We start from the raw sequence: 27799 nt of genomic DNA on the forward strand, positions 1-27799 counted from the left end.
GCCTTACCTACCCTTACACGACTTTTATCACGACAGTAAATTCCCAGAGAAGCCGCTGTTTCTTACTCCTAGATCCAGGTTTATCCTGAGAAAAGCTCAGCAGGCAGGTACCCTGAAATAGGCTGATTATGTTTAAGAAATACTTGTTTTTCACTTAATATTAACCATCCTTCCCCTGAGGAAAGAAAAGCAACTACTTGAAAAATTCATAATCCACAGATAATTCAATCCCATTAAAATAATGGAAACTTTATTTGCATGAAAAACTTGTTTACAATCATTAATAAATGAAGAATGAACCATTTGCATTTTCCTATTTCGTGACACTTACGAAAAATGTATTAAATAAATATTTGTGAACAGCTTAAGGTAAGGCAAAATTTAAGATAAAGCCCCTGTCCGTTGTTCACAATTTTTGAACATGGCTCACGCTGCAAACAAGTGAAAAAATTCACCAGAGAACTTGAACAAGATGTTACGTGGGTCATTGAATCACGTCCTCAATCCAAAAACCCGAGAGTAAGTAGTTTTGTGCTCAACCGTATACAATAACTTCCAAAGGGTCAATCTATTCAGAGCAAAACTATGTACAGTTAATACCTTTGATAGAAGCACTTCGTTAGTATTGTGCAATACGTTTATAAAAAATGGCTTCAAATTCCATTTCTCAACCATTTGTAAAGTGCTGCTATCAATTCCCGCTCCGCTTCCCGACCCCGTGCCGCGACGGCGTCGCCGGGGCCGCGGAGCGGGGCCAGGCCAGCTCGCGAGTCACCAACGTCACAAACCTACCGGTAAACACAGACACGAACGTCACCGAGCCCAGCGCCGGAGCTGCGCTCCTCCCGGAGCCACCGGGCATCCCTTGGGGCCGCGCCGGGGCCCCGCTGCAATATCCTAAACACCGGAACACAATGGAGAAACTGGCGTTGCAGTGTGGTATGAGCTGAGAACAGTCGCTGTGGGGAGCATGCTCGTGGTGGGCAGCGGGATCAGAGCGGGGGGTTCTGGCCCTCGGCCTCCAGCTCGCCGCCGCCGGGGGCGGGGTGCATGGGCAGGATGTCCAGCTCGTCCACCTGCGGCGTGGGGTGCATCACCACCAGCTGGTCCTGCGGGATGTCCGCTGCTGCCGCCGCCAGGTTGGTGATGGATTTGCTCTTCACGCACTGGAAGTCAACGTGCCGGCTCTTCCCTTCCTCCTTCTCCCACGACATGCGGATGAAAGGCCTCTGCACGTAGTTGTAGATCACCTCCGGCCTCCCGCCCGGCCGCTTCTTCACCTTCTCCTTGTACGTGGGGTAACCTGGCAAAGGCAGGAGAACAGCCCCATCAGCAGGGATTGCACAGAGCACAGCACCATCAGCAGGGATTGCACAGAGCACAGCACCATCAGCAGGGATTGCACAGGGCACAGCACCATCAGCAGGGATTGTACAGAGCACAGCACCATCAGCAGGGATTGCACAGGGCACAGCACTGCCAGTGCAGAAGGTTCTGCTGTGTTCAAGTCACCTCTCCCCTGTACCCCAACAATAATGTCCATTTTACACAATAGTACAGGGCACAGGAATCGCAGTTTGGTGCCACAGCTGGTCCTTGTCAAACCATACAATGCCAGCAGAAATAATCTGCTATTAGCCAGCATTACAGGCAGGGCCAGTTCTTGTTTAGCTCAATGGCTCCCACCTTGTTCAGCTGAAATTAGTTATTTTAGAGCTCACCAGTTAAAAGCATTTGCTTTTTCCTGGCAAATTACAAATGTAACTATGACAACTTGGTGAGTGAAAGATAGAAATCCTGCTAATTATATAGGCTGGCTTCTAAAATATCTGGGTCAACAATCAGAAGAAAAATGTAATGCAAAGAAACCCAGTTCTTACATTTACGATAAAAATCGGATTACTCAGTGAGATTTTACAGAGCCGCCTCCTAACTTACATGATGTTTATTTCAGATCAGTATTTCTTTGCACTTCACTGATCCTCTGCATAGTTTTGTACTTCCTGAAAGAAACGTTTGCCTGCCACTTAGCACAACATTTCTCATGTCACACCCTGGAAAGGATACCAGCCCGAGAACACAATATCCAAAGTAGTATAAATGCACTGTTACTCAAAGAGAAGAGTTTGTGTGGAAACTAAAGGGCAAAGGGCATGAGATGCAAGTCATGAAGGCAGTAGAAAGCACCTAAGTTGTCTGCACAGAGCCCAGCAGCCAGACACAGCTTGGACACGAGTCTGGAGCCCATAATCAGGTTTTCTAGCTGGGTACCATTCCTCTGGCCATTCTGTCACCGAGCCTCAGCAGGAAAGACAACACCAACCCCTCACTTTTCCAGCTACAGAGAAAACCCTAAAGCAGGGAAGTGCAGCACACCCTGAAGGAGAGGGAGAGTACCAGCAGTGCTTCCCTTACCTTCGATGCCCAGTCGGATCTTCTTGAGCCCCCTTTCCTTCAGAACCGATTTAGCCACGTCTCTGTTTTCAATGTACTTGAAGAATCTATACAACTTTGTGCTGTAAATAACTAAAAGTATATTTTAATGAGAAAAAAAATCCCTGTATTCAAATATTAACATTCTAGCCTTAAAACACAAAAGTTTATCTTTTCCACTGTTTTGCTTTACTCCAGTCTTTCTATTTCAGAAGAGAGGGAGGAACCCTAGAGAGAAACAGCTGAAGATACTGGGGAGGGGGTTGAGTGCACATCCTGCAGGGAAGTACAGTCCATTTGCAGGTGCTTAAACTCACCATCCACACAACTGTAATACTCCAAAAATAGTAACACTTCTTTTCCTCAAAAAAAGCCTCTAGTTGTTCTCCTACAGTAAACGTGGTTCCTACCCATTTCTCCCCTCAAGCTCCTCCTGAAGAAGTATTTTCTTCCCCCTCACTGGCTGACAATAATAATAATTTTTTTTCTCTTTTTAATTACAGTTGAATATAACAAGCAATATATGCTTCTGTGAAACAAAATGTTAAGCAGAACTACCCAAACTAAGAGCTTTATTTCTGTACAACAACCTTGAATCAGCACATTCACTGCTACCTCTACCACAGCGTGGGGCTTGGTGGGAACAATGAGGATAAACTTACTTTGTGAATATTCCTCTCCCATTTGGGGGGGATACTCTTCATCCCAGTCAACAACATCATCATCTGTCAGCACAACGATGTGGCACTCCCTCTCCCCACTCTGGGCACTGGCTACCATTAGTGGGAGAATCATTTCTTCCAGGTAAAACTCAAACTGCTTGCGAGCACCGTCATTTGACAATTCATGCATGAGAGCACCTAGAAGAAAATTTGAAGCACAGGCACATTTGAAAGCTTGGTAAAGAGATGAAGGCAGCAATAAGAAAGAGTAGATCTGTTTATCTTGTAGTATTAACGCAGACAGGTGTAAAGACACTTAGTCTATGAGCTTATGTAAGTTCGACCTTGTTTGAACATTTACCAGCCTGTCCTGCAGTTATGAACATAGTGTTGGGCAGACAGAGGAGCGACTTTGAGACCTCCTTTGCGTTTTACTGCTGCCAAACATTTGGTAATTGTGCAAGGCTGCTCTGGGTTTTCCTAAAAGAAACATCATTTAAGCCAGTTGCTGAGAGAGCAGAGCACACAACCCACGTCTCATAAGCAGCAGCTTAAAACCAAAGCTTCTCAAAGCCCTCACGGCAGGAGCTGCTAAATCCCGGTAAGGACAGGGAGCTCGGGCATGTGGAGGCTGGGTGGTCCTGCTGGGGAAGGCACAGGTGTCCTGCACAGCATTCCCAGCAGGAATGCCACGGGCTGACCCTGCACTGCACACACAGGGAGAGCACAGCAACCAGGCACAGGCCAAGGCTTGGGCTGTGCTCAGGGGGAGCTGGAGAGAACGGCACGTGCTGGGCGCCCACTCCACCAGCAAAGCTGTGCTACTGCCACCAGGGAGAGAGCCTCATTCTCCTGAACAAGGAGCTGAAAAAATTATCCTCCCTGTCTGCTGCAAAAAAAAGGTACCACTGAATGTTACTGTAACTGTACTGCAAATGCAATCACAGAGCTAAGTACTCCACAGGGGGACCACAGCACAGAATCAAATGCTGAAATATCAGACATTATTTTTCAGAGAACATGAAGCCATTGGTTTTAGGGCTTTATTACATAAGAGATAAAAAGGGATGGATTTTATTCATGCAGCGCCAGCCATCTTCGTTATCTTAATAAAGGACACAATGTAGAATCAACACACACTTAAGTCAATTTGTATAATTCAAGTTATTTTAATAAGCTCTGTACTTACTCAGATCTCTGCATTTTATAGTGCTATACTCAAAGGAGATACAGAGATAGTCACATGCTTCTCGCAGTTCAGGAATAGATATCCCATCAGGACAGCGTATCACCCCAGTCTTGTAGTAATCCTGCAGGATGCACCAAGAAAAAACACAATGCACAACATCCACCAACAGAAACTCTTCATCATTTCATTCATGATACCTTCTCCACAAGGAAAGCCCCCAAAATGTAAGACAGCAACAAATGTTAAACTTTGTGAATCTTCCTGTCCTCGAATTTATCAGTTTTCAGAGCTGCATTCAGAGCAGTGAGTTCTAGTTAAAAGTGTTATTTAAGTGACAACTATTAAGTGACAATTAATACTGATAATTTTGCTGTCTTTTATCTAGACTTCACTGAGCTCTTCCCATTCCAAGGCTGCTGACAAAGCAGTCCAGCAGTTCTCTGCTTCCTTGTGTGGATATTAAATAAGGGGCCATTTCCATCTCAGACCGAAGTTTGCATTACTCCTGTTAGCTGTGGGAAGTTCACTTCCAGTAGTCTGTTTCACCTCATTTCAGCTCTAGAAGGGCAAAACACACCTGAATTTGGTGAACTAAATGCATAAGAAAAGGTGAATTGATTGCTGGCAGCAGTAATTTTTGGTTTCTTTCATGTGTACTTTCTCTCTCCCTGATTGCCACATGTTCATGTCTAGGAAAGGGGGTTGATAGCAAGCATTTTCCCCCCACACTAAACAATATAAAGAGCAGTATCTATGCCATCCACAAAAGCTAGATATGCAAGTTGGGTTAAACCAAGAAGTTTTACTTCTCAATGGTGCTCGTCCTAACAGTATGCACTTAAAAACTCACCAGAATAGCACGAAATACAGTGGAACCAATTCCTTCAGCAACTTCATACTCTCCTTTTTCATTGGGCCGTGTAAAGTTGTGTTCTCTGCCTGATCCAAACATCCTGCTCGAGAATGCAAGTAATTTGTGTTAGAATTCCTTACTACGGTTTTCTTGTTTGTAAATAAAAAAAAATAAAATGCAAGAAATTGTACAAAAACGGCAGGGGAAGAGCAGTGTATTCTGTTCAGTTGGGATTATGTTTTTCACTTCATGATCTGACATGTCTTTTGTGACCACTCTTCAAGAAATAATATTTAGGAAAAGGCAGTCTAACAGGATACAGGCTTAAGGCAAAAAATACATTATTATAGTTACTTTTACCTCCCAAGCTGTTCCTGCTTAGTGTCCTGCAGACTGACATTGAAGGAAAGTGGGTTTATAAATAACCTGCGTGTTAGAGCAGTATTTCCATATCTTTATTAACCTACTTTTCAACTAGCAGAAGATAAAATAAGCTTGTTCCTTGAACCAGTCCCAAAGGGAGAATAACTCAGCATCACACATGCACAAAAAATCCAGTGCATTAGGCAGCACCACTTACTCTGAGGCTAGGCATGGAAAAGGAAATTATTTCATTACTTTTTTTTAGCTGATACACTTCCAGGCTGTCTGGATATTTACATGTATGCATGTATTATATTGTATACAAGTGCTTTAAATCAATTACTTAATTCTATTGATTCTTACTTCCATTTATTTCCTTTGACAGTTTAGACAGAGAAAGCATTTCTTGCCTTCTCTGTGACTCATCCAACTTTCCACAAAATAGGGATCCAAGGTACTATTTATCCCACACTACGGTGATTTAAACAGAGCAAAAATTGTATAATCACATTTATTACCTGTACTGTGCCAAAGAGATTTATATGTGTGTATTTTAAATATGATTATACCCTTATGTGCTGAGAAATAGCTGTATTTCAATGAAAAACCCAAATCCAAAGTGACACAGACAAACCTTTATTTTCTTTTCTTTCTTGATGCAAGATTTTAAGTGGAGCCCTCTGCATTTGGACAAGGCAAAACCAACCAGAATTTGAGCAAGTCAAGAACTGAATTCTTTCCCACCAAGCAAACATGTTAAATGTGTTGCTCATGATAGTTTTTACAGAAAAGATTACACACATATTGTGGACTTGCATTCAAGTGTTGATCATTTTGAGCACTCAGCCTCTCTGCTGAGTGGCTCACGGCTCTTACACTGATTATTTAACATTTCAGAAGATAAATGGGCTGAGCTTGAACATCATCAGGGTAGGCTCACTAAGCAAAATAAATTCCTTTGAGATTTTCCCCCTTACTGTTTTGAAAGAGACTGTCTACACTCACTATGCCACTTTGTTTTATGAAGCACCTAGCTTTAAAAATGAGGAAGAATGAGGCAGATGGACCACAGAAGCAATGTCCAGAAGACAGAAAGAAATGGGAACATCATGAAGCGGTAATTTATTTATCAGCTGTCATCTCTAGGTAATAGACATCTCTTGGCTTCCCTGCCAAAACCAAAGAACTTGCATTTGATTTTTACTTAAAGACATTTGCAAACTGGTAATATCAAACATTAGCAAGATCAGCTGCAGCAATATGAGTCCGACAGCTATTGAAACAGTTTAAATATCCACAAAGGATTTATGGCTCTCTATAACAGCTGGGGACTAAGGCAAAAGAAAAAAAAACAAAACCAAAGAAGAAACAAACCTGCCCAACATTGTGTTAGGCTGTGCGGTGAAGATGGAAGGATCTACGACAAATCTGGTGTTGTCCACGATGAGCGTCACTCGCTCGGAAGTCCTGACATTCCGAGCGCCCTCTTTGCCATTTTCATACACAAACACCATCTCCCCACCAGCCTTGCAGCTGCCATCTGAGCTGGACTGGCTGCTGTTCCTGCTGCTGGTGCCCATGCTGACAACAGAACCATTGGGGGACGTCTTCTGGGGCCGGGGGCTGCTGGGCCGAGATGAACTGTGATCCTTCTCCCGATCTTTGGCGGCGACGAGGCAGAAGGAGAGAAAAACAGGAAATGAAATTAGAGATTTAAGCGAGTTCTGTGTTGTTTGACTCTTTCCAGGCACAAAACACGTCAATTACAGAAGTTAAGTACAAATTATTTTGGTTAAATCTATTCTGTTTAAAGAAACCTTCAAAAATATCTGCCCATTTATGAGATTCTGAAGTTTGTATCACCTAGACATTAAATCCACCTCACCTTCCCCAAAAGTATTCACAAAGAAAATTTACTACTCTAGTAACTGAAGAAGGAACTCAACATAATACAGAAGTGATTGCATCACAGTTGGTGCTACATCTCAAAGAAACAAACCGTGGTTTGTCACTTGAAAAAAAAAAATTAAAAAAAATCCCTATTTCCTCTATTTCCAAATACCTAGACCCTACACAGTAAAGGGGAAGTGTTCAGTCAATTATCTTCTAAAAATTAGATTGTTCTTGTGATTTGAACTAAATGAGAGGAACGTAGGAATACACACTGCAGACTGAAAAAAAAAAAAAGTTACAGCCTATCAAAGAAGGGTATGCCCAGCCCAGGGCACATGTAAGAAATCTGTCTGTTGTGCCATCAACTAATAACACTTTTTATTGTATTCCTTTAACAAAACAGCACTCAAATTTAGAGGATTTCAATCCTGAAATGGCAGAGATCTGCACACACCAGAATGATACTGTCTTGTTGGTGAAGTGACATTCCTGATGCACGGAGTGAGCTGAGATTCTGCTCTTTCGTGGGATGAGTCGCGAGATCTGTCGCTGGATCTGCGCCTGTCCCTTGATCTCTCGTGTCCACCACTTGCACCGTGGAGGCTCATTTTGGTGTAGTCTATTCCTTTAGCAACACGGGATGAGGTGCTGAAAACAGAAATAAGTGATATGTTCAGCATTTCAACGCTTCAGAGACGTTACACATCAAAATTTTCAAGGCATTCACACTCCATGAACACGTTTCCAAGATTAGGGTTATCCAGCTCCATTTTCTTTGTTGTACTCATGTTTGTATTTACAAACAATTATTTGGAACATTAAGTAGACAAGCAGCAATTACCTGTTTGCTGTTGTGTGATTTACAGACAGCACCTGATCAGCTGAGCCTGCCTGTGAAGATGCATTCACACAAATCTCATCCAGAAAGGGTAGGCCAAATACAAATGAGCGTTTTATTTTGATTCTTACTGTTAAATTAAATGTTCTAATTAAATAATCAGATTACAAGTTAGGCATCTTTTTTTTCTCCAGTGCAACCTATTAAGGCAAAACCTTCTCAGACCACAGGCTGACTTTACACTTTTCCTGCAACTTGCCCTTTGCAAAGGTAGTCAGTCTTAAATGAGGGGATACACCAAAACACACCAGCCAAGACTTTGTTTCTGCACATTCTGTTCTAAATTTTCACTTATTCTTAAAAAGAACAATAGTAAGCCACCACAACCCAGGCAGCAAACATGAACTACACTAAAGCCACGACCTACCGGACTGTCAGTAATAAGCAGGATATTTGTTCCAAACCAGCAAATTTAATATAATTAAGATGTTTTAGACTGTGATTGTTACATTACTCAGTTTAAGATATCAATTACATTTTGCAATTATTAAAGCAACCAACAAAACTAGTCAGTTTTGAGATCCACAACTTTCAGAAGCTATCTAAAAATTAAAAAATCAACTTGCAACAGCTATTGTTGAATTTATCAAAAATCCTTATATCTTCTATTTATACTCTTTAAAAGAGACAAATTTATGTCTGGACAGCACAGACATGTCTGTGTCCTTGCACCCCACCAGAATTCCTAAAGCACTTCCTTTGCTGTTTACCTTTCATGTGTGGGCATGACAACACTCCTTATTTGTGGGTTTAGCTGAAGAAATTGCCAGAACCTGAGGTAGTGGATAACCCAGACTGACACCTGCACAGCTACAAGCTCTGACAGACAAAGCAGAGTCATGATTCCCGAGAGGAACCTCAATGCTCCACCCGCTTGCAGCCTGCAGATCCCGTAACTCCTACCAAGAGACCTGAAATCATGACTGCAGGAGTGCTGTAGGAGAACACACAGAGGTAAGAGCGCTGCCCTGACTAAGACAAGCACAACAAATGTAAAAGCAGTCACTGGACAAGCAGCTTGAGCAGCGCCCTCTTTTTAGGCTGCTTAGAAGTAATGACAAAAAAAAAAAAAAAAAAAAAATCATCAAGGCTTTCCATTAGCACAAGATGCTGCCGTTTCAGGTTTCAGTGATTGATAAGAAGAGGAGCTTTACTGAGAACAAACAGGCTGTGAGAGATGAGTGTTTAGCACAAGGCAAGGAGTCAGAAATGTACCTCTCGCTAAGGCACAGGAGCTTCTCCCCGCCTGAACGAGGGCAAGATCTCCTGTTGACAAAGCACAAGTTTGGTGCAGAGGGAATCTGCTGCAATCCTGTTCCCTGCCAAGCTTAAAATATGCTTCGGTAAGAAATGTATCTTTGGGATGTGGAGTCAGCCAAAGGTCTATTGGATAAGGGAGAGGAACTGCAAGCCTTGCTTCTGGCTGAAAACGCTCAGATTTACAGTTCAAGAATAACGATCCAAGCACTTCCATTAAAAGGAAATTTCCCGAGGACTTCCAATGCAGTTCTGAAGATATTAAAATTTATAACACTTCAGGGTGACTAACATGTCTCCTTACTTGTTTTACCTATTACAGAAAGGCAAAGTCTTTATTTTTAAAGTGAAATGAGCAAAAATTTGCAAGAGTGATATCAGCAAACCTCAAAAAAAAAAAAAAAGCCAACAATTTAGGAAAACCCTTACACCTTTCCTTTGAGACGGATATATACATACGTAATATAACCATTTTAATAGATACAAAATACACCCATAGATTATTAGAATCATGGATTACAGTCTCAAATTCAAGACCAAAGTCTAGCCCAAGTTTAAACATGACAATATTCATTACTACTACAGCTCAGCTTCCAAAAAGCGATTTTTTTCTTTTTTTTAAAGAAGCTCTCTATGTCATCCGTGCTTTTATATTTGCGTGCTGTGGTACAATCAAGGGTGCCACAAAAGGGGGTGTGTATGTGTGGAGTACTCAAACACCTACATAGCAGCCTGGTGACAAAACATCTCCGCAAATCCCAATAAAGCCTCACGTGATCAGGCCTCTGTTGAAGCACAGCTTTGATCCTAGACCTGATAACATTTCCAACCATGCTGTGAGAAAACAGAGTTTTGCAGGTGTCACATTTTATAGTATCAAATGCATGACTCACTGTTTCTCAGGAACTAAAGAGTTCTATTTGCTTTAAATAAGGGAAAAACACGCTAGAAAATGAAACTGAACCACCGTAATGGGATGCAGGCTGATCACACATTTTGGCAGAGCAAACGCGAATTCCCCTTCTACAGAGAAGGCAATTAAAATGTGATTCTTAATCCAGAAAAGCATCTAAAGCCCTATTACCCTCCAAGCAGTGATTCAGAGTTCCCAGTGAGGCAGGGCAAGCCCTAGTTAATAATCTCTTCCCAGGAGCTGATAAGAACAGGTGCTACAGGAAGCGACACTGACTCAGCTGGCACCACACTTCCTCCTGAGCCGTGCCCCAAGGCAGGGCACGTCAGGCACAGCTGTACCTCCCCAAATGGGAACTGGGGCCACTTCTGCTTTGGTGCCAGCAGCCAGCAAGCCTGGAGGAGAGAGGTAGTGCTCAGGGATTATCCATCCTGCTCCTGCTGCCAGACACAGCCATCCTGGCGGAGCCTGGGCCAGCAGTTCAGCTCAGCAACACCACACTGAGAGAGGCAGAAGCTGCCAGCTGGAGGACACCAGCCTTGAATAGTAAATCAACTGCTTCTGAAACAGACAGATTAGTAAATAATTTCAAAGGGCTGTTCAAATTGCAGCCGACCACAGCACTCATCTGCTTGCTTCTGCGTTGTACTTTCCTCCTTTAATGTACAGATTAATGCTAACTGTGAGACCTACGCATCATCTATTAGCCACAAGATGCAAGCCAAAATTACAAGATTTTTGAGGATTCAAGCAGTTTGGCTCGAGAAAGCACTGGCTGAATCATGGATCTTCATTCATCTTAGTAACATCCATCTAAAATGTCAGTCTTTAATCTCATCACTGTTGAGTCACAGTTCACAAAAGTTCTTTGATCTGTTGGATATGTACCCGACAAACTCGCAGTTCCATGTGGTCAACAGCATGAGCACTCGGATCAATGCTACCCCTTAAATACAACTTTGCTCTACAATGAACAAAGAAAACTAACATGAGTTTAAATCTGAACAAAGAGAAAATACAGTGGTGTAGTTCAGCCTGTCATAAGAGACAGGCATCGGCTTTACCCGGCCATACCTGACTAGGAAAGTTGTGTCCCTGAGCTGCTCTATTGTCACTTTGAAAAAGGAGCTCATTTGTGGCCAGTACATATGAAAGAAGACTTGTGACTTATTTTCCTGTAAAGAGGCTTTAGAAGAAGTTGCAAGCATTCAAAGAAAAAGAAGGACATCAGAACTACCAAGTAATTTTGATTTATTTGATAGAAGCCCTGGATCACATCCTCTTTTCCCCCTTCTAAAAAAGCCAGTGAGGCCAGGAAGTTGTTTCTGCAGGGAATGCACAAAGCCTTCACTGCACAGCAGCAATGTGAGGGACTAAGCACAAAGGTGGCCCCGGTGGTGAAGGCAAGACAAATTGGCATTCACTGGGGAGCTCCACAGCGTGATGTTTCCTGCAGCTTCCTGCCAATCTACACCAGTGGACACGGGACTGACCAAAGCAGAGCTGCCCCATTTGAAGAACAGACCAACAGGAACTCCTGTGGTCCACAGAAGCATCACACAGACCAGACACACCACCAGGATTCCTCCAACAGCAGCGAAACATTGCAAGTTCCAAGCGCCAGGAAGCCATGGCTGCCACGCTGTATTCACCTGGAATCTCAGCCACAGCACCCAGTGGAGCCGGCACAGAGCCTTACTTCAAGCCTCCAAGAAAGAGATCTGAAGCTACAGTGACCATCTCACCCTGAAAAGAAGTGTTTGCAAAGAAATCAGCTTTCAACTGATTCCTTGGCTGGTGACCACCGGCTGCACTCCGGGCAGTGGAAGCCACAAGGCACAGCACTAACCCATAAGCAGAATTTTCTCCTGCGTGCTGAATGACACATTACGTTTAATTTAAAAGCGTAAGAGATGAAAAAGAACAAAGAAAACACCATTTTAAACCCTCATCCCTTCATTCACTAAAGCTGGAAAAAGCCTCATATATGTAAGGCCTCCTAGTCCCCAAAAGTTTATAAAAGAGAAGAACATCTTGCTTTATCCATTACTTTCCTACAGGGAAAAAAAGAAACAACCCTCCCTGCCCCCAAATAAACAAGCCCAAACCAAAACAACCAAACAACCTCATGAATATTCATGCGTTTTGGCAATAATCACAAATTGAATACTCATTTTTCCCTGGCTCCAAAGCAATATTGGAACATGTGCACTACACCCATTCAAGAACTTTAAGTCAGTCACAGAAATTATTTTCCCCCTCAGACACGGATCAAGGAAGCTCTGTCTTTGTAAGGGAATGAGGCATTTTCTTTAAAAGCAGTTGCCTCATGAAGAAAACCAAATACGCTCAAGGTTTTATTTAAGCCAATCTATTTAATATGATGTGAAGGGGGTGGGGGGGGAAGTACCATCAAAATGGCAACTTGTCATAGTGGTAAATGCTTCCTATTTTTCTAGTTAAGGGAAGAGCTCTTTTTTAAAAAATGTAATTGCTCTTCAGTTTAATGATGCTTTGGAGTCATCTGTGGAAGGAGAGCTTCAGTTTGTCTTTATACTTAACAACAGATTGCTTTGAATATATTACTAATTATTAAAAGAAGTCATTAGACCGAATTAATTCTACTGCCAGAATAATTAGCATGTATTCCAACATAAAAACTCCACATGCATCCTACTGAATACTGCCAATAAATATACTTGTTTTATAAAACCAACTTTTGTCTACACAGAATTATGGTGCTTAACCAATATACTTATTACTCCCAAACCCACCCTGAAACCTTAAATAAATGAAAAGGACACAGCAGTGGAAAATTAACCGGGATTTTTACCCTTTTCCCCCCCCCGCCTGTCTTCCAAAACTTACATTAACTCTCCTTACAATATAAATTTAGACCCACCCTTTGCTAGGGCGATTCCCATAATCAACACTTGTAGAATCAGGCTATGGAGCTTTATCCAGACACTAAGTTGCAGCTGCCATGCTCCGAGGCTTTAGAAGAAATCCCTTCTGCTCATCCTGCCAGGACTTACACAACGACAGCGCTTATGCCCCTCTTCCTCCCCCTCAAGCCTGTTCTTTGTCAGCAGACGTTTCAATTGACCTGTGCACACAAAGGACAGTACTTTGCCTTTTCCTCGTTCTTCTCCTGAATAATGCCCACACATTATTCCCGCTAACAAATACGCACCTTCCTCTCGCGTCTATCAGGGAGGAAACGCAGAAGCACGGGAACAATTTCGGAAGCAGGGCACAAAGGAATTCCGTTCCTTCCAAAACGGCAGCTTTGAAAGCCAGATCAGCATCCTTCGGCATTACTTGCTAAGTTCGGCATATTTGCTACTCCCGTCATTTCTCCAGCAGTTCAGGGCACCGCCAGCCAGCCTTACTCTTCTCCCCGCATCACGTCGCCCCCCGGGATGAGCGGAGCGGCGCCGGCACAGCCCGCCGGCTCTCTCGCCGAGCCTGACTCAGCCATGCGTGCCGCACGGCTGACGTGTGACCCCGCAGCCATTGGGCCCCGCGCTGACGGGCGGCGGAGCCAGCCCCGGCCAACGCAGCTATTTCGGTCCCGCCGCCGCCCGGGCTCCGGCACACGCGCAGCGCCGGGAAAAGGTTACCGCAACTTCCCCGGCACAGCCCCGGCCGCGGGCGCAGCCAGCAGCAGCGACGGGCAAAGCCACCGGAGTTTCAGGGCGCGGGCCGCTTGTTCCCGTGAAGTCCGCCCGGATTAATGTTCCAAGTGAATTCACCCGTACGGCAAGAGCCTTTGGAGAAGGAGACAGCGCAACCTCCGTTTTTTAACTACAAGCGCCCCTTTTCCAGCAAGTTTAAGCTAGGGGAAAATGTGCTGTTCTTTGTAATGACTGAAACATCATCAGTATGTAATTATAATTAATCAGTACATTTACCGTTCAGAAATCACTGTGCATTTTCACATCAATAGGTCATCAAGGCCAGCCCACCAAGCACAAGAAGCAAATTAATACATAAGTCGGCAAAATTTTCTAAAGATCTTTTTGGCGGGAGGACAACTAGGCATTGTGAGACAGCTTTATTTAAATGATTCTTTTTAGAATGTCTGCAGGCTGTTTTAAGGAGTCGCAATACGCCGGAGGAATAGCTTAAAAGTAAGTCCTACAATAAATGACGATCAGGATGTCGTAGGGTGGAATTTAAAACATGATGCAAGTTGAAGAAATTGGGAGGATTGTGCAGCAGAAGACTGCTGCAATAAAAAGGGAAGTCAGTAGGAAAAACAAGAGACTTGAGATTAGAAAGGCAGGAGAACATCGGTACTCCAGGCTGAAGAGTCAGCTCTCTACACATGGAAGGAAAATTTCTGCTCATACAATTTCAATTACCCAAACCACTGAATTTTCTCCTGGTTTTAGGGTTTTGTGACGGTTCACACAAGCACCCTCCCCATGCCCCAGGGGAAGAATAACCATCCTCCTTGTAAACCTTTTCTTCCCTTCAACAGAAGCCAAGGAAGACATGGCTATAATGAGCTGCCTGAAAAGCATGCTGGAAAAACCTCTCTCAGACATTTTTGCCTCTAATAGAACAGTCCCCCAGCAGCAAGAGAAAGTGCCCTGGTTCCCTAAATGGGGTCTCTTCTCCACAGCAGAATTAGGATGTGTTTTCTGTTTTACTCCTGCATCAGGTAAGAACAACATGCCATGGATGGAGTGGCTCCCAAATCCCACAAAACCACCCCTTAGGACAGGACAGGCATCCATCAAAATCTTACACAGTCCACACTCGACTTGGGGCTCCATGTAAGGAAGCCCTCAGAAAGAATTCTCACTGCTTAATTTGGGGGCTGACACAGGATCTTCCTTCAGCTCGAAGCAGAAACTCTGTCAACACTTTCCACCCTCAAAATTCTTTAATATTCACATAATTCTGGTCTTCAGTGGGTTCTCTCAACCATGAGTAATGTACTTCTTAGTAATGCAGTTCCATTTCAGGAAAGGATCTCATGAGTGGAGTGTTCAGTTGCCAAAGGGATTTCTTAAAGCAGCAAGGACTTAACCTTTAGGAGGGAACACTTTCACACCTTATGACTTCTACTAAGCTACCCAAACATAAGACCTTCCTAAAAGAACACGGGTTGCCTTTATATATATATATATATATATATATATATATATATACACACACATCAATTTCTGCTCCATTTTCAACACGGATGTTAAATAAAATTCAAACTAAGAAACTCAGTGTAATATTATCCTCCTTAGAACTGGAAAAGATCCCCAATTATTAAAAACCAGCTTCCGAAGCTGAAATTCAAAAGAACTGGGACCAAACACAAACTCTGTGTAGTCGTTACAGTTTCCATTCTCAGAGATTAAAGGTACAAACAATGAAAAGTTGTCCATAAGAAAATTCTAGTTCTGAGCATAATCACCTCTAAAGTGCTTTGTGCCCTAAATAAATGTGCCGAAGTCCACCACAAAGTCCACCTTTGAGAAAGGCAATTTGGGTGCCGAAGTAGTTCAGGAGGATTTAGTGCATGGTTTTACCCTAGAAGTTGCTACATTTCCCTTCTCAGCAGTGGCAATAAAGTGTCATTGCAGACATGAAGGATATCAAAAAGGAAATAAAAACCCCAGTCCCCACAACTCTAAGATCACTAACTATACATGGGGCACCTTACAAAAGATTAACAGACTGGTGTTTTTGAAAGTTATCACTGAGTGCAGCCCACTTTTCTGGATTGCAAGACCAGCTCTTCCCAGCCCACCTCAGTTTCTCCTGAGGGCTTTCCATCCTGGTGCCTACAAAGCCCGGATGAGGAGATTTTGATCTGCTAGTGCCAGGCTGAAATTAGGAGCAGGCATGTTTGCAGTGAACTGAAAGCAGGTGATGCACAGTATAACCTGAGCCCATGGAAAATCAGGCCTCACTATTTTCATGCCATAGCTTGTACAGGCCCGCCCCATGCTGCAAAATGTTCAACTGCAGAGATCACAGGAAGAGAAATAAAACCTCTCCCACAGTGGAAAACAGATTCTACATTCCGATATCCTTCCACAGATGAGAAAGGGACTCTTCTGGGGATGCTTCATCTACTTTACAAAATGCTGAGACACGTGGCACTTCCATTCACAACCCATGAATGCATCTTCCCAGCCGGCAAAATAATACTGGGGGGAAAAAATCCCAGCATCTAGCATCTGCACAATAACTTCTCATCTATGGACAAGATTTAAAAAGCAATTGAACATTTTCAAAGATCCAAGAGTCATGGCAACAGAACCAAAGCAGACTCACATTTTGTTCGTAAATGCAGTAGAGCAGGCAAGACTTTGCATCTAATAATATCTAAACAGAATGAACAAATAAGAAACTGTCAAAGGGACTAAAATAGAAGCAGATTTAGAAAATTAAATCCAGGACAAATCTTATGGAAGAGGCAAATTTAAGCTAAAAGTTTTTCACCCAACTCTAGAAAAAAACTCAGTGCAAGAGAATTAAAGTCTTCCAACGACAACAAAAACTTCAACACCCTTGAGAAATCACATATGGAAAATTAATAACTGATGAAAAAATGAATAAAAAGTACAGAACAGCAACACCTAATAACGAAGATACTAATTCAGAGAGCATTTATTTAATCCTTCACCACTGTTAATTCAACATATTGTTCCTGAACATCTTCTTCCATCTTATTCAGGTATTTAAATAAAAAGCATCTGCAAGAATTTTCTGTAATAGCTTAGACAAACAAGACTGTTTGTGTGATTATTTAGTCATCTTTAACACCACATAAATTCATCCTGACAAGCTCTGCAGATTTATACCAGGAATCATATGCATTATATTTTTAGTCCTTATTTTCCGCATCTCTCCCTTCTGAGTTTTCCATTCCATCGCCCATCTCAGAACAAGTAAGAAACAGGAGGAGAGAAAACAACAGCACAACTTGGCAAGTTTATAAAACTGGACACTCACCCAGCTAGAGAGAACAGGATATAATGCTGACCTGTATGAAGGTTCAATCCAGTCCCCTTTGGACAGCTCTGCCCCATGTCCTCGGCCCCAAACAGACCCATGACCTTCCTTGCTGCCGCACAAGCCCTACACACAGAGCTGCTCACAGCCCTAGATTATGTTTTCTACGAGTCAAGAAAATTATCTAAGCTATTTTAAGAATGTTAAGGCTGGAGGATTAAACACTCCGAAGCACCAAGAAGTGACAAGCTAAGCATCTATCTCCCGTATTACTCCCTTGTTGAGATTATTTATTACAAAGCTCTTATTTCACCATTATGTTTTTCAAACGAGAAGTATTCTCTTCTTGATGATAACAAGGTGTATTTTGAGTAAGATAAGCAAGACTGGAGTACTCGAACTTTGTAGCATAACAGTTCTAGTTACATTATTACAACTTAGGCTTCTAAATGCATTTTTCCCCCCTCGCACTGTATTTTTCACATAGACTTTCACTTGTCTGGAGGAAAAAGTGTCAGTTAAGTCAGAAACTATAGTAATACGCCTATATTCAGCTACACAAAATCCACTTACTTTGTTCAGGCTTTTGAATAAAGTACACCATTTTCCAATAATTAGATTCTCTGAAGTAATCAAGAATCTCAAAGGAATAAGGTAGCAAAATATTTATCCCTTATTTTATTACAACCTCAAACTATGATTTAGATTCTCATTCTCAAGAATTTCCAAAAACAATTTATTTGGGGAAAAAATTAAAATGATCAGATGTAACTTGAATACTACATCCCTAGCATACAAGTTAAGTTTCCATAAAAATGCTGTTCAGCATTGGAAACAAATTGTGTTTCTCCAGAAATACGTCCAATAGCTGCAATTATCTTTGAGGCATAGATTTCCTACCTTTTGACGTGTGACCCTTGAATTCAGACTGCGTGAAATGATCAATGGCAGCTTTTCTGAAAAGCCCAGGCCATGGACGCCCTTGAGTTAACTCCTATCAGCATCAAATAATCTTGGCAGAAAGCTGCACAGCTTTTTATTGAAACATTTCCCCAAAATAGATAATCCACCCCAGACCACACATGGTCAGACATGTGTCCTGTTCCTCTGGGCTGGATTTACCCAGCTGCAGCTCCCAGCTACCACACTTTATTCCAAGCTTGTTCGCTGACTACAGCTCATCACCATGATTTCTGTGACTGATCAAGAAGCCATTGTTTAACCTTTGGGTTTTCCCTGTCTCAGAAGATCCTCAGCAGCTCCTGTACCTTCAGGGAAGGCGTCGATTAGAGACAATGCTGAACTGCTGACACCAGACTTGCAGTAACTCCACTGCCCACCCAAGAGCCCTTCTGACCACAAGATGTTGCTGCAGACTTGTGTTCCCTGCTCTCCCTGCTGTGGCAGTGCCACGTCCTTGACAGGTGACAAACAAGACCGTGCCCCTGGCAGGAGACAAACCAGGCCCGGGTCCTTGGTTCCCTGCTGTTAAACCCTAAATTCGGTCACAGGAGAGCACCCGGGTATTTGCCATGTCAGACCCCTAAGACCACAGCTGCTAACGAGCCCTTTTCAGCTCCCAACAGCCCCATCAGGGCTCCTCTGTCCTGTGTCAGGTTTAGGTTTCATTCCAGATCCCCGGTGGTGGCAGGTTCGGAGCTGAACCACCCCGGGCTCAGCCGGGAAGCGTCGGGGGCAGCGCCCAGCCCTCACTCCCACACACAGCCCCGTCCTACCCACGCTGAAATCCTAAAAACGGAGCAGCATCAGCCGCCCCCCAGACACCACCAGCTGAATGAAACCATGGGCTGTACAAAGCGACACCCCACAAACCCACCCTGACCAGCAGCACCAGCCACCCTCTCGGGCTCTGCGCTCACCACTCCATTATTCACAGCACAGGCCTCTAATTACATGGGTCTCCCCGTGAGCCTCTTAATTACTGCTGCATTCTTCTGTCCTGCCCTCTTGGATTTCTCACAACCATTCAAGAATTAATGGCAGGAAAATAACCCACAGTATTAACTGCCTACGGAATGCTTTGGACAACACTTGAGTCTAGTTTATCTGCATCTACACAACCAAAATGTGAAATGAGTTGCTGGTGTTGAATATGCTCCTTAGCTCTTTTCCTATCATCTCGCCAGTAGGAAAGCTTGAATAACTAACAATTTTAGCTCGTTAACAGAGATGTTTCAGTTATATTTAGCACTTCTAAAAGGCCAAAGTACTTGAAAGATACACACTTATTTGGATGCTTAAATATCTTTCCAGCAATATGTTTCTTCTCATACATTTGCAAGGTGACTAACTGCTCTGCTTCGTTCATTTTTGAATGCTGTACGCTGAAAAAACACTAATTAATTTCACCATTTTGTCAAATCAAGAAGCATTGAAAAAAAAAAAAAACATTCTTACTGTGAGGGATGCAGGCAAAAGCAAGATATAACAAACAGCTTAACAAAGAAAGTGCTACAGAGAGTGATACTGGCATGCAAGCAACTGTTAGTTCTCACCATGGACAAGTTGCACATATTTTAGGGATGTAACTCCTCACAAGCACCCCAAAAAAATCATATATTTAATCACTCAACTGGTGTTCTGATATGCATACAAGGCATTTAGTGGATTTTGGGGTGGCTTTTTTTCTTTTTCTTTTTTTTTTTTTAATATTAAACTGCAACCCATGGCAAAACAAATCTAAGCACAGTTTAGGGAAGCTGACAAATCAGGTCAGAAAACACCTTTTAAAATACTTAAGAAGCGTTCCTTGTAAAAAGAATTACAACATTTATGACAGGACTTGCCACAACCAGATACAGTAGCCTTTAGGATGGACTTTCAGTGTAGTTTTTGAGATGCAATGGATGGGACACAGCACCTACCTTGAATGTTTACAAAGTTTACGAGGTCTATTATGCAATTTCCGATCCCAATTCTCTGGATCACTGGAGTTACTGTCATAAGGATGAGGCCGTCCTGCCATTCCACTGCCAGCTTCCTCACACTACTGCTCTGAAAAGCACACATGCAGCACTCACAACCTACATTAAGAGAGCAGTGTTTACCTTTAAGTAATGCCACACAGGAAAAAAAAAAGTCAGACATGCAGAATTTAGTGTTACGCTTTGATTTTTTAAATGCAGATTACAGAGAAATAGGATACACTGAAGCAGAAATCGCATGACAATAATATTTTACACATTTTGCTGATAACTGCACTAAAAAGAGTATTTTGTTATAAGAAATATGGCTCTGTAAATGATGGCAGGTAACTTCGATTTTGCAACAATTAAATTCACTGTGTCCAAACAGAAAAGTCACTGGATATAAAACACAAGACAAACATATCATGATTTTCTTCCAAATGTACGAAGTTAATTCAAAGGAGAAGCCCAAGTGGAGAACAGAGACCAACAGTTTTACAAATGAATGGCTGACCAAGAGGAAAACAGAATTAACATTTATATCTGAGTCCTTACTCCAAAATGGAATCAACAGTCGATGTGGCCCAGTTTCACTGACTTCTTCAGAGAAGTCACAAAAGCTTAATAAAAATAGATATAATAACTACCCATCCTTAAGTGGGGTCTGATGTTATGCTCACCTCCCTTTAGAATTCTCTCACAGACCAAACCACCCTGTGACTGTCAGCAGAGACAGCCAATCTCCAAAGACTGGTGTTCAATCATACCTCTAAGTGACACTCGTGGCAACAGAGTTGGATATTCAGAACAACCTGGTTACAAAAACGATAAAGCAGCCACAAGTGAGCAGCTGATGACTGCGCAACATCTGGAAAAAAAAACTGAATTACAGATAGATAAACCTTCCAAACAACGGGAAGTCTATTATGTTTCTTTACAATATCAAGCTACATACTGTAGAAACATTGTCTCTCTACCTCACCCCACCCTTAACAGACATGTGTTACATTCAGTGAAACATCCTATGTGGAAGTGAGGCCCAAAGCAATTGCAACCTCTTTAAAACAAAGTTACTTCTCAAATAAACTGTCCTTTAAGTCATGGAAAATGGAATAGCTCTCCTGGCAAATTTAGATTCTCCTAGCTAAATTTAGACCCAAAAGTTTTTATTACAGGGGAAGAAGAGAACAGCTTTTTAAAAATGTTGGTTGCATCCAAGTTTTGCATTCATGTTCGGTTTTACCCAAGCAAACAGGTTTAATACAAAATATACAGTCACCACCACAGGGTTGGGTCTTTTTCCTGCTACAGTTTCTATAATTATATGCAATTTGATTGGAAGACTCCTAAGCTCAGGTGTGTCCATATGGAGTCAGGAAAAGGAAAAAACATTTAATTTAAAATTACAGGAAATACTCAACTTTCTGATTTATTAAAAAAAAAAAAAAAAAAAAAAAAAAAAAAAAAAAAAAAAAAAGCCCTGATAAGCATTTCATTGTGTATTACCTGGAAAGTCAGGTTAGCAAAGCACAGTCAGTGTGTGAGGATAATTACACTGAGAAGGTTGTAGGATCTACACACATTTATCAGGAGAAACAAGGAGAAACCTACAACCTGTGTCAGAGAACAGAAAAAATATTATTAAGGAGACAAGTGGAAGGAAGGCTGGCTTCTAAATCCAGGAGCAGTCCTTCCCAGCTGAGGTGTAATACCATGCACACAAGCAATACAAGAATAAAGACATTTTGTACCCTGAGTTGAAACAAACTCTGTTCATCACATTGAGCCTCTCCAGCCAGGTACACAGTGAGCCTTGCTCATCACGGCAACAACAGCGTGTGGAACACAGAGCCAGGAGCAGCAATATCCCAGAACACCACAGCTCCCACCTACAGGGACACCATCACCCAGCTCCGACCTCTGCTGGGCCCTGCTTCCATTCCAGGCTTTGCCAAAGCACCACAGCAGCTCAGGGCTCGTGGAGCACCACAGGTTTCTTGACAAGCTGTTATTTCTTTGCACAAATCCTCCCTTCCCTTTAAAAAATTCTAAGAGATTTATAGACACCTCACCTTCTCAGGTACACCCCAAAGCAGGTACCTGAGGACAAAGAGGCAGCTACCTCTGACTCTTTGCACAAAGACTAATATTTGAATTTAGCTTTTGTACTCAAAAGATGTGCAGAAGCAGCTGTTTTTATGAGAACTGCAGCTGCAAGGCCAATTTAAAGCCACTTCCTTAAATTGTCTCACACTCTCTGCCTCCTCCCCATCTTTCTTACAATGAAAATTCAACAGGAAGATGCAGGTCCACACACACTTCAAGGAAAAAGCCTGTTCAGAGTAGGATCAGCTCCTCCACGTGCTTTGCTCTGCAGCTCCAGGTTTAAGCCCTTACAAACAATAGATACCACAGAAGGACAGAAACAAACAAATGGAACTGCTTCCCATGAATGACAACATTCCCTTCTCCCAGCTCGCAGCACACAGGGAGCCCCAGCAGTGTCACTGATGAAGTGCCAGGCTGGCACCCAACTCGGAACCAGGGCACAGCTATGAAAAGAAGGGAAACAATCCCAAATGTCCAAAGCTACATCTTGGGAAACTTCTTGTTTAGTTCCAAGCATATCACAGTATGAACAGTCTTCCCTCCATCCTCCACTCCACAGGATCCCAACAATTAACACTTCTCTGAAAAACAATTTGCTGTAACGCAGCCAATTTTTTCTCCTTGACCGCTGCTGATAGCTGATTATAAACAAATGTACTTCTCGATTTTATTTTAAGTTTTAACAAACCTTCAAGACTATAAATAAGGAACTCTTGTTTTGCTCTGTTGAAAATAGTTTCTTTTCTCAATTAGAAAATGCTGTATAAACTCTCTGAAGTAACTAACCAGTCATCCTGATTAATTCTTAAACACTTCTGCAAACCCACTTTTTCCTGCAGCAGAAGAGAATCTTTCAGCTGTGGTTTGTTTTTGGGTTTTGGTGGGGTTTTTTGTTTGTTTGGTGTGGGGTGTTTTTTTTTGGTGTGTGTGGTTTTTTTGTTGTGTTGTTGTTTTTTTGGGGTTTTTTTGCTTTTTTGTGGGGTTTTTTTGTTTTGTTTTTGGGTTTTTTGGTTTGGTTTTTTTGTGGGTGTTTTTTTGTTGGTTTTTTTTTTTTTTTTTTTTTTTTTTTTTTTTATGGATTCACACTGCAGGCAATAAACAAAGCACATTTTGAGGATCATTCTGACCTTGTGTACAAGAGAAAAATAAAAACAAAAAAATCCTGCAAGAGTACCTGGCCCCAAATACTATTCTAAGCCTTCCATGAAAAAAAAGGAAGCACATCTGAAATGCTGGTGAAGGTAAAAAGGCACTGGGAGTGCATGAAATAAAGAATCAAATCCAAATACCCTCAGCAGTACTGGCGTATTGGACAAAGTGGTTGGCATTCTAATTAGCTAATTAGCAACTCTCCAGGTGTAAAGAATGATTTCATACCCTTCTACAGAAAGCAAATACTCCAGGGAATCATCACAGGGAATAATAGGAAATCAGGAAGCAGATTTTAATTTCCAACGCTTTCAGCACAGACAGCTAGAACACTTCAGATTTACTAAAATCAACTTGAAGCCAGAATCATCCCTAATTGATGAAAGTTGTAGGCTGCTGAAATACAAGGGAATTGTAAGCATCCAGTGGGTTTGAGAAGTTAAAAGTGGATGTGGTAGAGCCACCCCAGACATTGCAAAATACAATAATTAATGTGTTTACAGCACTACTTAAAGAGCTCATGAAAGGATGTATCATCCACCAATTTGTGCTAGATGTTGAACAGATAATTTTAAATAACACTTAAAGGATATTCAGTTCTGCGCCATGACAAAATAGAATGCACAAAGGCTGCCAAGCAAATCAAGCAAGATTCAGACAACATCAGGTGCTGGATAGAAGTGGCCATGCACTTTTGTGAAATTCAGGACTTGCACTTTTCAAGGCTCTGCAGACCAGCAGGGGGGTAGAAAATGCTCTCTGGAAACCTTTCAGGAAAGAAGTAAAACTAATCAAAACCAACATCAATGCACTTCCAGCCAGCCAGTCACAGTGTAATTGCTGAGAATACCTGTAGGCTGCAAAAATCTGTAGTCTTACTAAAAAAGACAATTACAATACCCTGCAATTTTGAGGCAGAGGGCCAAGACATCTTCTGACCACCAGTTCATCAGGTAGAACAAAGATCTGATGGCTCCCGCAGTCAGTACTGAGGACAACATTCAAATAACTAACACGTAATACTGCAGGCAGCTACTCAGCTCTGAGCTTTGGTCAGAAGCATTTCCAAAAGCAGGACAGGTTTCAGAGGTTCCTCTGCTCTAACCTGCTCCCTCAGCAAAGTGCACTGGAAAGGTGAACCAGGATAATCAGGAAGCTCCAAGACACAAGTCAACAGCAAGGACAAAACCTGGCATCAGTTGTGACAAAGAAACTCCAAGACTCGGATTAAATATTTAGACTTTCTGTAAGGGGTGACAGTCTGCTGTTCACTGCCTCTAGTCATCAAAGCACAAAAGCAGCAACAACAAAAAGGGAACTTCCAAGTCAGATTTACTGGGAATGCAAGCATGGTGACATTACATCCTAATTAAGAAATACAGTTCAAAGGACACATGCTCATAATGCAAACACCACATACCATGGAAATCCATACCTGTCAAGTGAGTTTCTTGCAAACTAGTGCAGACATCAGTCACAATTCAGCCATATAAAATAGCTTTATAAATTATCATCACTGAAATATTATAAAACTGACGCTGATTAAAGCACAGCTCGGAGACAGCCTTTGCAATACAGGCTCAACATTAACATAGCAGGTCAGGATTAAAGCTCCTGTTAATGAGCAAGTGGGGAAAAAAAACCCAAAAAAACAAAAAAAACCTGAGCAGTCACAGGAAGCTGATGGTATTCCTATCTACAGCAGCATAAACAACAGATACCTAGTGCCCACCCTGCAAGCTTTAACTTTGTAATTCCTAAAGGGAGCAAGATGATAAAACAGCTATTGGACATTGGAAGCCTAAAAAGCAAGAAGCAGATGACTCCCACTCCCCCTCTGTATTAGGGCTCATTGTGTGAAACCTGCCCAGTGAATGGAGCAACTTCTCCCTCCAAAAGCAGAACCACGGCTCTGAGCACAGGAAAAGGGAGCAGGACCCAACTCCTTGCCACTGCCACCGGCCCCACCCCTGGTGGCCCCCCAGGACACAGGGAGCCGGCAGGCACAGGGCTCCATCACACCAGGGATGAGATGAAGGGCGCCAGAGCAGCAGCCACGTTTCCTGAAGGAACAAACAAGGTCTGCACCCACGGCTGTACCCAGTCGTGACAACGCATCTCAGCGACCAAGAAAATTCACACACACCGTTTTTCACACCTGAAATGAAGTCTAAGTACATAGCTTGAAGAGATACATACTTTCATTGATAAGCAACAGCACCAGGCCAAGATTTAAGCAACGTTGCTAAAGGAAAGGAACCGGCACAGAATGAGGTTCTGATTTTTGTGTATGAACACAGGACAAAGCAGCCCCAGCCTGAAGCACACAAGCCACAAAACCACACAGTTTATAACAAAGTGACAGAAAAACCCAACGGTGATGACATCTGTTACTAATTTAACACCCAATGTCATCCACACATCAGCTGTTCACCATTTTCAAATGCAATTGTGCCTAAAAGGAAAAGTGGGCTTCAAGAAGGAATTTAGTGTGGGATGTGAAAGCTGCTTTAGCTTGTTGTCTTTTTTAACCCCCGGGTTCCCTGGCATTAACACACAAACACAAACGTGCTGAAAACACTTCCCAGAGCAGCCTCAAACAGCACCATCTGCACAGTGGGCAACGACAAGCACAGGCAGGATGCGTGATGAGGTTTGGAGACAGAAATGGTACAAATCCAGGGGTAATACTCAAAGGCTTTTGGCAATCTGGGGCTTAACATGAAAAGAAAATAAAACCTCTGTGATGTTTTGCAAGAGACTCAGTCCAAGACACAGAGACCTGCCAAACACAGTGTGACAGTCTTCCTTAACTACAGGGCAATGGATTAAAAAAAAGGGGAAAAAAAAAAAAAATCCAGTTCCTTTTGACTGTACTTGAGTTCAAGCTATAGGAATCCCAAGTATCTGACACCAGATGATGCAGAGACACGTGTTTTAGCCCAGAAAAAAGACAAGTGTGCACCACCAGGTTATGAACTCTGAACAGTGTGAGGCTGATAATTTGGATTGTTTCTCTGTGACACTGGGTTTCTCTGGCAAACCCAGGAAGGAAAGAGCATCTTCCAGGGAAAGGATCAAGAAAGCTAAAGCAACAACAGAGCTAAGTACTCTTTAAATGAATCACTGAATGTGATTCGTGAAGAATATAGGCAAACAGAAGTAAGGAGAAGAGTGTCAACAGTCAAAAGGCTACTGAGAAGCCAGATTTTAAGCATGTATTCAAATTTGTAAGAGGCAGCCAACAATAAAGAACAAAAAGACACAAGATTCCACCACTACTTCGGACAAAGAAGCCAGACAAGTGACAGGAACAAACCTGGGAGAGGTCTATGATGGAGCTCGATCCAAATTCTGAAAGAAAAGGGTTCTAAAGTGACACACCGGATGGGACCAGAGATAAAGAGGAAAAAGATGCACACCCAGTAGCTACAGACAAAAGTGAAGGTAAACAAAAAAATCTAATGACAGACAAGTGCAACAAGTAATTTTACTATGACAGATCTATCATATTAACAGCTGATCTTTCCTGCAAATAAAACATCGTTACATAGAAAAAAAAAATTATAAAGACACTGAACTCATTATGAAATCGTTTGAGTGGGTAAATAACTGCTCAGGAATTACACGACGCAGGTCAGGCAGTCCTGAGCAACACCACTGTCTCTGTACAGGCCTCACAGCGACTCCGGATGCTACCAATAAACAACACAGGACGAAAACCAGGAATTAAAGCCGTGCCCAGCCTGCCCATGACACAGAGCTGCCGGGGCACGGCGGCAGGCGCAGGTAGAGCTGTCTGCGGGGCTTTGGGGGTGAGAATACGGCAGCAGGCGGCGGCCGGCAGCAGACGGGGAGCTCCCGGAGCCTCCTCCGCAGCAGACATTCCCAACTCACCTGGACGCGCTCCGCTGCCACCTGCTCCGCGCGACCCCGCCGCCGCGCGGGGCTCGGGCTGCGGGATCTCCGGGGATCCCTTCCAATCCTAAAGGCCCTGTAGCAGGGGAACGGGCGCCCCGGGATAGGCGGGCCGAAGGGTGCCAAGGGCGCGCCCGCCAAGCCACCCCCGTCCGCCCGCACTCACCGGCTCCGGCGCGATCGCCTCCCGCCGCCGCTCCGCCAGGCCCGGCACCGCCGCCACCTCTCGCGAGAGCCGCCCCCGCGCAGCGGAGGAGGCGGTGGCAGCG

At 42.9% G+C, this 27799-nt stretch overlaps 1 protein-coding gene across 13 annotated transcripts; it reads right to left on the minus strand.

Annotated features, from left to right (window-relative positions):
* Window positions 1-225: 225 nt before the first annotated feature.
* On the minus strand, window positions 226-27761 carry BTBD10 (BTB domain containing 10). Of its 13 annotated transcripts, XM_058421145.1 has the most exons (10): window positions 27697-27758; window positions 26932-26966; window positions 20313-20471; window positions 7848-8041; window positions 6875-7160; window positions 5135-5237; window positions 4285-4405; window positions 3096-3293; window positions 2416-2526; window positions 226-1303 (listed from the first exon to the last, which is right to left on the minus strand). In XM_058421145.1, the coding sequence occupies exons 3-10, from the start codon at window positions 20411-20413 to the stop codon at window positions 993-995; spliced, it is 1425 nt and encodes a 474-aa protein (XP_058277128.1). In that variant the 5' UTR covers window positions 20414-20471; window positions 26932-26966; window positions 27697-27758; the 3' UTR covers window positions 226-992. The 13 variants fall into 13 exon arrangements, with proteins under 13 accessions (XP_058277128.1, XP_039924023.1, XP_058277129.1 ...); XM_040068089.2 differs by lacking the exon at window positions 26932-26966 and having other exon boundaries at window positions 27697-27761; XM_058421146.1 differs by lacking the exon at window positions 20313-20471 and having other exon boundaries at window positions 27697-27753.
* Window positions 27762-27799: the final 38 nt, after the last annotated feature.

The sequence above is a fragment of the Hirundo rustica genome, chromosome 6 (genome assembly GCF_015227805.2).
Source record: "Hirundo rustica isolate bHirRus1 chromosome 6, bHirRus1.pri.v3, whole genome shotgun sequence".
In the NCBI taxonomy this organism is placed as follows: Eukaryota; Metazoa; Chordata; class Aves; order Passeriformes; family Hirundinidae; genus Hirundo; species Hirundo rustica.